Source organism: Helianthus annuus, chromosome 16 (assembly GCF_002127325.2).
Source record: "Helianthus annuus cultivar XRQ/B chromosome 16, HanXRQr2.0-SUNRISE, whole genome shotgun sequence".
NCBI classification, from domain to species: Eukaryota; Viridiplantae; Streptophyta; class Magnoliopsida; order Asterales; family Asteraceae; genus Helianthus; species Helianthus annuus.
In genome coordinates this window covers 131,062,113-131,072,944 of record NC_035448.2, presented here as the reverse complement: position 1 = coordinate 131,072,944, position 10,832 = coordinate 131,062,113, and the positions used below count along the sequence as shown (strand labels likewise).

Sequence of the window (10,832 nt, the reverse complement as noted above, 5' to 3'; positions counted from 1 at the left end):
AACATGCGATTTCATAAAAGAAAAAACATGCGATTTTAACATGTTTTTTTATAAAATGTGATTTCACTATAACGTACGTATTGTACGTTAAGGGATATTGTATTCTACACTTTCTCTCTCTCTCTCTCTCTCTCTATATATATATATATATATATATATATATATATATATATATATATTCTAACGGTAAATTTAGATCACTGACGGGCCACTGGAGTATTATCGTGCTACCAACAGAACCACCCGATAAAGTTAAATAAATTTAGAGTTGAGTTATCTACTTATCCTACACAGTCTCCTAAATCTAGAAACGGTACAAAGATACAATTGATCACAAAATATAACACAATACCAAGGAAAAAAGGCATAATGAATCGTGAAAAAAGAGACAATGACGAAAATAAGAAAAAACCACGATGTCAAATAAAAAGAGATAATGATCCGAACAAAAATTATAAAATCTACAAGCTAAAAATACAAAGTGAAAACCTAAAATTTAAGATCGTAGAGTTCGACGAGACGGTTCATTACCGCTAGAATGAGTTCAATCAAAGGATGGTGATATCTTTCGCATGACTTTTTAGTTTTAAGAGACTATCTATTTAAACCCAACCCTAGAGGTGTTCATCGAATCGAATATCGAATTTTCGAATTATTCGAATCGAAATATTCGAATAATTTTTAATTTTCCTTGAATTCGAATTCGATTTGTATTTGATTAAAACCTACCCAATTCGATTCGAATTCATATTCGAATAAATTCAATTTGATTCAGTTTCTTTTAAAACATGTAAATAACTATTAAAATGAAACAGAAGTTTTAAAGCAACCATAAAACATTCCAAATAAAGTACCACTTATCTAACATTCAAAACGAGAATTCGGGAATAACCACTACAAGTTAATATTTTTGGGGTTAGAAATCTACTGATAGATTTGCTACTTAGGTTTTAGTTATGGGACATGTAGTGGGTTTGGTAATGGACAATTTTAATACTTGGAATAAATTTTGAAAATAATTTATAGTATAGCCCAATAAAAGTTATATATGTAAATATATATAAAAATAATAAATAAAATGTATAATTTTTATTCGAATTTCGAATCGAATCGAATTTGAAATTATAAATTCGTATTCGATTTATTTGATTCGTATTCGATTTATTTGACTCGAATTGAATCGGATTCGAATTCGAATTCTTATAATCGAAACAAATTCCTAGTAATCGAATTGAATTTAATCAAATTCGAAACGAATTCTGAACACCCCTAACCAACCCTATAAATTTATACGTTAATGAAATCCCAAACAATAACTAAAAAAACTTAAAAAGTCATACGAGAAAGGTGTAAAGGTAATTTTTAAAGGTTTCAATAGTTGGCCTATCAAATTTACCTATCTTAGGTGCTTCCACGTGACTTCCGTGTATAATTTGTCTGTCCATTTTCCCATCTATTTGACCACCTTCACAGCCATTTCCCACTTTAAATCCCTCACAAAAATAAACCAAATTCCCTTTTTAGTTTTCTTGGAATCCACTTGTTAAAACAATTTTAACAGTGGTGAATTTAAAGAACTTATATTTAGTACATCGATTGCAAAATAAATCATGTTTAAGTGGTTTAGTGAAAGTACCAAAAAACGCTTTTTAGATAATGACAATTTGTCAAATACATTACCTTTTTTAATATTAAATGATTTCACAATTTAATGTGTTTACTTCTAAGTCAATAGTACCATTACTATCACATAATATAGGTATTTCGGTTAGATGTACCTTATAGTCTAGTAGTGTGTTGCATCCGGATCACTTGTGCACATGCTCTCCGGCTACATATTTGGATTATGTAGTAGATATAGAGCAACCAAAGCTTGTTCTTTTAAGAACAATGAAGTATGTGACAACTGAATTAGGACATATAGTCCACTTGCGTTTTTTCGATCTACCATACATCTTAATAATTTGAATCAGCGAAGCATATGACATAAACACAAGTTTGTTTGAGGGACCAAAGGATCAAGTTTATGGTGCCTTTTATGTACATAAAGATTCGTTTAACTGCTTTACAGTATGATGTTTTTGGATTTTCCTAAAAATCTAGCACACGAAAAGCGCAATACTTCCTATCTTGTCTACTTGCACTTAGCAAAATCAAGCTCCCTATCAAGCCTATATATTTGTACTATTAAAAGAGTCATCATCCTCATTAATAGATGCATTTGTGTTATTAGAGCATTCACATCCATTCCATCAAATAATGTGTGTGGAGTTTTTATAATGTAAAAGTATAAAAAGTGGTTGTGAGTGGAGGAGAGAGAAAATGTTACTGTTCATCTGTATATTTGGGGGGACACTGTTCATCCCCTATAATTTTTTAATATATTTTGAAAGTGGTTGTGAGTGGAGGAGAGAGAAAACGTAATGATAAAGGTATAAAAAAATATTATTTAATTGAAATGAAAGAGAAAATGTAGTGTTTTTTAGTGTAATTTAGGGTGAAAATATGATGGAATGGATGTGAATGCTCTAATATCCATTGGAATTGATGGTGATATTGGTGTCATCATCATTTCACTTAATTGGATTTCCATAAGATTAATGGAAAATCTGAATAAACATGATACGAGTTAGAAAGTGTGGAGTTCATGCTTGTTCAACACTTTTTGATGTCTGCCACCAACACTTTTTGATTGAATAATATTTTAAGAAATTAACATAAATAAATATTTTTAAACTAGATTTGAGAAGTAACTATCATTGCCATTTTGATTTAATGTAACACAAAATTAGTCAATTAAGATCATTTGCATTTAATACATAGGTAATAAACATAAGAAAAAAATCAACTAAGGAAGAAGCTATCAGGATTAGAATCCAATGTCTGCTTGCTAATTGACATAAGAACCACCAGACCATGTGTCTCATCATGTTATTTTCCAATTCGGTACTTATATATTCTAAAGTATACAATGTAAATTTATTAAAAATAAATAAATTTTTGCACCCTCGAGAATTTATGCCCTGAGACGTTGCCCACCCCGCACCCCCTCTGGGTGACAAAAACCACACTCTTCTATAAAACACTTGAACATCATTATTAACCATTTGAAAACCATTTGTGTTATTATCCATTGGAATTGATGGTGATATTGGTCCATCATCATTTCACTTAATTGGATTTCCATAAGATTAATGGGAAATCCGAATAAACATGATACGGGTTAGAAAGTGTGGAGTTCATGCTTGTTCAACACTTTTTGATGTCTGACACCAACACTTTTTGATTGAATAATATTTTAAGAAATTAACATAAATAAATATTTTTAAACTAGATTTGAGAAGTAACTATCATTGCCATTTTGATTTAATGTAACATAAAATTAGTCAATTAATATCATTTGCATTTAATGCATAGGTAATAAACATAAAAAAAATCAACTAAGGAAGAAGCTATCAGGATTAGAACCCAATGTCTGCTTGTTAATTGACATAAGAACCACCAGACCATGTATCTCATCATGTTATTTTCCAATTCGGTACTTATATATTCTAAATTATACAATGTAAATTTATTAAAAATAAATAAATTTTTACGCCGTCGAGAACTTGTGCCCTGAGACGTTGCCCACCCCGCACCCCCTCTGGGTGACAAAAACCACACTCATCTATAAAACACTTGAACATCATTATTAACCATTTGTTATTTTGAAAAGCAAACAAATACCCTGTTAAAATCTACTCACTTATTACCCATTTGATAAGACTTGAACCCACACCATTTTAGTGAAGATAAAAACCTACTACCATTATTTGTTTTAACTACATCATTTTGTTTTAAATAAATTTTATATACAAATAATTTTCAAATACAATAAAGAAAACTTTAAAATACATTTTTTACTATGATATTGTAATCAACGTGTACAACTCTATTAGTCGCCTCATCATATTCCACAACTACAAATAGCATATCTTTGATAATTTTTATGTCACATAATTTCACTAAATTATATATTCCAAATCCAAATAAAAAAAAGAAACTAAATAATAAAAAATATCAACGCGATTAAATCATTGTATCATATTTCATACTTCAACGTGTGTCACTGTCAACGAAACCGTACATAACACCTTCATTCAACACAACACCAGATTCCGATTAGATCAACCAAACGACACCGTTCCGGCAGCCATGACGGAGAAATCCACCGAACACGTCATCTCCGACGTCATCCTGCCGGCGCCGGTGCCGGTACCACCTCCAATCAACATAATTAACTTCGAAAACTACAGAATCAACAACAATAGTTGGAGTAATCACGAAATAACCGAAGAAGACGACGAAGAAGAAGAAGAAGAAAACGACGACGTTCGCAACAGAACAACGAGACTAATGCCGTCAATAACCGAAGGATATAATGAAGGTTACAGTAACAGTAGTGAGTTGTTTGGTTATGATAGTGATCGGAATGTGAACGACGTCGTTTACGTGGTGACGTGGAGAGGAAGTGATGAGTTGTTGTCGGCGAGTATGGATGCGCTTGTGTGGACTATTGGTAGTGGTGTTTATGGATCCGGCATTGTTTATCTTGTTCATGTGTTTCCGGAGCTCCGATTCATACCTACTCCTTGTAAGCACGTCATTATATATAATTATATAATGTTGAGATCATATCCGAATACACCTTATCGTAGTAAACGCATCAATAACTAGAGTAACAAAATTACTCTAATTGTAGCGTTTTGAACGAGAGTAATTATTATTATGCTGTAACTACAATAATAATAATTTCTCTAGTTCAAATGAAAATTATTCTGATTTTATTCGTATGTTTAGTAGGTTAAGTTTATTTGTATCGGATTTCACTTACGCTGTTTTCCCGAGTTTCATTTATGGAGTTTATAGATGTGTATAGGATAATCCGTCTGTTTGACTAATTTAATTTGTGATTTATTAGATTTGGTGTAAAGTTAGTTGCCCTAAAAGTAAGGTCCACTTTACAGATGTAAAGTTATGTGTCCGGGAATTAGGGGGAACTGGGTGCAATTAGTGCCCTAATTTGGGGATTATTGCCGTGGCTAATTTCAAAATTTAAAAAAGTTTATCAAACTTATAGAAATTGGATGCAATTAGCCACCTAAACCATTTTATAAACCATTTTTCCATGATCAATTTCATTTTCAAAACTTTGCTACTAAAACTGATTTATATAACATAAAGTACAAACTAAAGCATGTTCAACATTTTATAAAATTTCACGAGTGGGTTCGGTTGGTTTGAATAAGATTCTAGGGCGAACTGCTAACTATGGCTTTAGGAAACGGCAAATGAAATCGACTCTGTTAGATAGATTGGTTGGTTTTAATGGTTTTATGGTTCCAATTGGAACAGTTTGGTGGTTTGAACATATTTTTCAAAATTGCTAATTTGTATTAAAAGCTTATAATAAAGATTGGTATGCATATTAAAAAGACATGTATAATAAGTAAAGATTAAATGGTAGGTTAGGTTTGATTTACCATAAACTTGCAAAGTGTCAAAAACAAACTGTGAAGTGTGAACCAAGTCATATGAATGTAAACATAAACGCCAATGCTAAATACAGTTTTTAATAATAACTTGATGAAAATACTTGAAATATTGGCGTAAAAACCATATCATAACTCCCTCAACTTACTTGACATTTGTTTCCTTTTATGTCAAAAGATTCTAGTTTTGGCACTTAAGGAAACTCTTTAAGAAAATGATGGCTTGAGAGATGTTTTATGAGCTTAAAACACTAATGTTATGTGTCGGGCGTCATAAAACATATTGTCACCGTGTTAATGTTGTAAATCACGCTATAGATCTTGGCGAGTCATACTGAAACTGAGAATACTACTGATGTCGAATATACAGTGGGGAGGTTACCTATAAGTCAAGCAAACCCGGAGCAGAAAGAAAGTTACGTGAGTGATGAACGAAGCAAGAGAGCCGAATACCTCCAAAAGTTTCTCTCTTTATGCTCGTCTTCAAAGGTACATTGCATATATTGATATATACAAAATGTTGTGTATCTATATATCATCATAATTCACATCTGTACTTGGTGTTGCAGGTTCAAGTTGAAACTGTGCTTATTGAGAGTGACATGGAGGCAAAAGCCATTCTTGACCTCATTCCAATCTTAAATATAAGAAAGTTAGTGATGGGTGCCACCAAATCAAACCTAAGGTAAGTGCACATGATGTTTGACTAAATGGGTTACACAGGTGAACCCAATATGACCCATCTATAAAATGGTCAGACATGGTTATATGAACCCAAAACCTGATTATTTTTGTGTTTGTTGCGGGTCCCTACCTTCAACTAGGGTGGCAATTTTCGACATGACACAAAAGTAATCATACTTTGTTATAATATCAAACCCATTTAATAAACGAGTCGTGTTTGAATTGACCTGTTTAATTAAACGGGTCTTGTTGAGGTTAGCTTGTTTAACCCGTTTAAATAATCAAGTCGACCTGTCAACCTGCTTAAGTAAACATGTCAATCCGTATTGGACTCTTTAACTCATTTATTATAACCTCCCAACCCAATTAACAGGTTTACAACTTATTTACTACATGTCAACTCGATTGACACGTTTAGATAAATGTGTTAAACAGATCGTGTTTGGATTTACACGATTTTAAGTATGTCTTGGTTGGGATAGATATGGGTCGTGTTCAGGTTGAACAATATACGGCAGCCAACCCGAAACCTGTAAACCTGACATGATTGACACCCCCACCTTCAACCCATATATCATCCTTTTAACACTATTGTATTGACACACAATAAATAACAGGAAACTTAAGAGTAGCAGCAAGAAAGGGGGCGGAGGGACGCTTGATCAAATACTACATAACGCGCCACACTTTTGTGAAGTCAAAGTCATATGCGACGGGAAGGAAGTATCATTGCAAGACCAGTTGACCAACGAGCCACCCGGCTCTCCATACTCGGCTGCTCCTTCTCCACGTGACACCCCCCTAGAACCGATGCAGGACCATACCAACAGCTTTGTCAGATGCGGCTGCTTCAAGCTCTGAAAATTTGTTTCTATAGGTTGTATTGTTGTATACATTTATATATAAAACTCAAAAAGCACAACACCTCATTTGTGACCAAAAAAAAAAAAAAACCAATAAACAAAGTTGTCTTTGATGTTTATATGTTCATGATAGATCATCATCATCATCATAGTCATGTTCATGAGGTTGATAAATGATATGATGCAATGCAACAACAGACAATTACAACTCACAAGTTTCATGTAGTTCATCCAAGAAAAATACAACCATTCTCCCCCATAATCACCCCCCTGCAAATCCATTCATAGGTATATTTAAAAGAAATCGAACTCCAAGTAATTGTCTGAACCCTTTTGTTGGTTTGGAGCAGCAACCGGGGGTATATTAGTCTTTTCACTTGTTGATGCAACAGGAGCCCCGGAAAACCTTTCATACTCAACCGGCTTAGGGACGTCTGGTGGCGTAGCACAGCGGATTAACGCCCAGTTAACACCTTCGAAGAACGGGTGTTGCTTGATCTCAGTGGCTCCACGTTTATAAGCGAGTCTGTGTTGTGGTTCTTTCACAAGCAAACCCCTGATTAGATCCCGAGCAGAAAAGCTAACCGCGGGTGACTCTGGAAACCGAAGTGGCTGGCCCACAACGTTAAACAATGTGGCGCGATTACCCGACCCTTTAAATGGAGTCCTACCAAACAATAACTCGTATAGGAATATGCCAAACGTCCACCAATCTACAGCGCTTCCATGGCCTTCACCTTTAATGATCTCGGGGGCTAAGTACTCGTGGGTTCCCACAAATGACATGGATCGGGCACTGGTTGGTTCAGCCATGAGTTCAGGCAACGGGCTAACTTGGTTTCCAATGTCTTTTGTGACTTTGCTTTTGCGTTCTTTCTTGGATTTGCTTGAAAAGAAACGAGGCGAGAAGCAAGATGTGGGGACCACACACGAAGGCTGAATACATGACGGCTCAATGCAAGCGGGTTGGGCACAATACGCGGTGTTCCGACGAAGGGGCTCGGAGTCCATAGATGAAGACTTTACTAAAGTCGGGCTAACACTGCAACGAAGGGATAGATCAAAATCCGAGAGCATTATATGCCCGTCTTCCCTCACGAGGACGTTTTCGGGTTTAAGGTCACGGTAAACAATCCCGAGCATGTGGAGATATTCCATGGCTAACAGCACCTCTGCCACGTAAAACCTGTAAAAGAACATCAAAATCATAAGTGAAAGGGTAAAACCGGAAACTAAACAAGATCGTGTCATATGCATGTTACATAATTTAACATTCAAAAACCATCAAAACATGCCAAACATCATATTGAATGACTTTTTATGTATGCATAGGGGTGGCAATTTATGACCCAACACAAACATGACACAAAAATAATCAGGTTTTGGGTTTAAATAACCCGTTTAATAAAAAGGTCATGTTCGGGTTGACATGTTTAACCTGTTTTCGTCAAACAGGCAAACCAACCAACCTAATTAACTAGACAGGCCGACTCACTAACATGTTTTGACTCGTTTAACCCAGTTTTTACAACCCACCAACCCAATTACCATGTTTACAACATGATTACGACCCGTCAACGCATTTCACACGTGCAGATAAATGGGTTAAGCGGGTAGTGCACCCTTGGATCATATTAAAAAGATGCTTACTTGACAGCCTGCTCGGTGAAGTGTTTCCCGGGCTGTCTTTGCCTGAGTGTATGCAAATCTCCTCCGGGACAAAACTCCATCACCAAACACGAAAACTTATCGGTCTCAAAATGAGTGTATAACGTTGGAAGAAACGGGTGGTCCAACGATTGCAGAATCTCTCTCTCGGTTTGAGCGCGAAGAAGCTTTTTACGGCTAGCTAAAGACGCTTTATCCATAACTTTCATAGCAAAATACGCTTTCGTCCCGGTCAACTCAGCCAAGTAAACACTACCAATATCACCACACCCTAATCTCTTCAACAATCTGAAATGGGTCAAACCCAACGCCCCGTCTCGCGCTCGAACCACTTGAATAGCTTCCCATCGCATATCATTCGACTTATGCGGCTTGTTGATACTGCTACTGAAACTACTACAGCTGCTTTCATCACTCACATTGCTGCTTGTGCTTCCTCTACACATACTACTCTTCCCACTCTCCACAAAATCGACACGCGCGCTCCCGCTCGTCTTCCCGAGGCTGCTGTTCCCATCACTCGCTTTATCCGAAACCGAGCTGTTCTTCTCACCAATCTTCTTTTCCTCATCCAAACTAACACCAACCTTACCACTTTCAATTGTTAGTTTGGAAGCCAGTTTAGCTTCCAAATCATCTCCAACAGCATGTTTCGACGCGATTTCTGCCGCCACCGCTGGCGCTAGCGGCGGTACAGCCGTAGACCGGACTTTTGACGCCATTGAAAGATAAAAGCTATGTACTTGACAGGATCAAGATACTCATCCAGCAACAAACCTTCTCTTGATCTCAAAAAACTTCTAAACCCCAATTATCAAATCTGTCAACACAATGTCATGAACAAGTTTCAAGATCAGAAATTTATCATCAAGACATACAATTCACCAAACAAAACGTGGATCACACGCAATAAAAACAAAACCCCACTTGCAAAATCACACAAACATCACCTGAAAACCGATCCAACACACCAGATCTCAACCCAACAATCAAGAAACTAAATCTTGAAACAAATCAACAATAAGTCAATACCCAAAACAACAACAAGAATGAAGATCAATCATGAAACCCAATACCCAAATCATTTCAAACAGATAAAAAGACAAAAACCCATATGAAATCTGCAAACTTTTATAACATTCAAAGACTGTTGAACAAAAGTTGAAAAAAGATTGACAAATGCAGAATGAAACCAGTGACAAATTTGCTAAAACAAGAAGCAAAAAAGCTTTGATTTTGATATCAGAACAGCCATAAAAGACAGATCCAACAAAATCTAGAGGTAAAACAAGATGCAGAAAGCAAATCTACAGAAGTAGTTATATATATAAAAAAAAAAAAAACTGAGATTAAAAGGGTATAATACCTGGAAACTGAAGAATCTGGTCCACAAGTTCATTGCTTTGATGTATGAGCAAAAAGGAAAGATGGAAGCACTCTTGTTCATAGCATGCTGATGATACCTGTGAAAAAGATGAGAGAGAGAGATAGGGGGGATGAGAGAGAGAGTGTGTGGGGAAAGTGATGCTTGAGTGTAATAAATATTTGACTGGGCCTGTATTCAAGACAATCAAGCAAAAAAGCTTTATATTAATATTATTACTAAAATTAATTTTGATTTAATTCTGTGAATAATTTTGGTAGTTTTTGAGTCACAAAAACAGAAGGGTCCGAACTACGAATCAACGTGCTGGACTCTTCAGTCTCACATGTTCTGGCAAGTCATCACAACACAAGCACAAGCACAAGCACTTCTTTTTCAATGGGAAATGACTAATTTGCCCCTTAATCTGTCTCCTTCACTATGTCTCAACTTCACCCTTTGCTATCTCAATCATATATACTATTTACTGTTTTATATCCTAACTTTATGGGGTCAAACTTGAATTTTTACAAAGCTTTGACTCCATACCAATTTAGATAAGATTGATTGATGCATATTTGTCCTTGTTACACTCTAGACTTACTTTTAATTTAAGTACCTCTAGGCTTATCTAGTTATCTTTTTTTTTTAAATTTTTTGTAGTTGTTTTATACGTGTGACGGGAAAGAAATAAAGATGAATATGAGCGGGTGAATATAGACA

General features: G+C 35.4%; 2 protein-coding genes across 2 annotated transcripts; one reads left to right on the top strand and one right to left on the bottom strand.

The window, feature by feature from the left end:
• The first annotated feature begins 4,103 nt into the window (after positions 1–4,103).
• On the top strand, positions 4,104–7,203 carry LOC110915047. Its single transcript, XM_022159674.2, has 4 exons — positions 4,104–4,633; positions 5,902–6,020; positions 6,101–6,216; positions 6,833–7,203. Exons 1-4 carry the CDS (start codon positions 4,195–4,197, stop codon positions 7,074–7,076), a joined length of 918 nt encoding a protein of 305 aa, XP_022015366.1. The 5' UTR covers positions 4,104–4,194; the 3' UTR covers positions 7,077–7,203.
• Positions 7,165–10,460, bottom strand: LOC110915046 (serine/threonine-protein kinase D6PKL2). Its single transcript, XM_022159673.2, has 3 exons — positions 10,113–10,460; positions 8,729–9,566; positions 7,165–8,264 (listed from the first exon to the last, which is right to left on the bottom strand). The coding sequence occupies exons 2-3, from the start codon at positions 9,466–9,468 to the stop codon at positions 7,373–7,375; spliced, it is 1,632 nt and encodes a 543-aa protein (XP_022015365.1). The 5' UTR covers positions 9,469–9,566; positions 10,113–10,460; the 3' UTR covers positions 7,165–7,372.
• Between the last annotated feature and the right edge of the window lie 372 nt (positions 10,461–10,832).

Excerpts from the sequence above, each read along its gene's own strand:
- LOC110915047 (XM_022159674.2), top strand. The coding sequence starts at position 4,195 with ATGACGGAGAAATCCACCGAACACGTCATCTCCGACGTCATCCTGCCG. Across the intron at positions 4,634-5,901 it reads CCGATTCATACCTACTCCTT|TGGGGAGGTTACCTATAAGT; the intron begins GTAAGCACGTCA and ends TCGAATATACAG. Across the intron at positions 6,217-6,832 it reads GCCACCAAATCAAACCTAAG|GAAACTTAAGAGTAGCAGCA; the intron begins GTAAGTGCACAT and ends AATAAATAACAG.
- LOC110915046 (XM_022159673.2), bottom strand. The coding sequence starts at position 9,468 with ATGGCGTCAAAAGTCCGGTCTACGGCTGTACCGCCGCTAGCGCCAGCG. Across the intron at positions 8,265-8,728 it reads TTCACCGAGCAGGCTGTCAA|GTTTTACGTGGCAGAGGTGC; the intron begins GTAAGCATCTTT and ends GTTCTTTTACAG.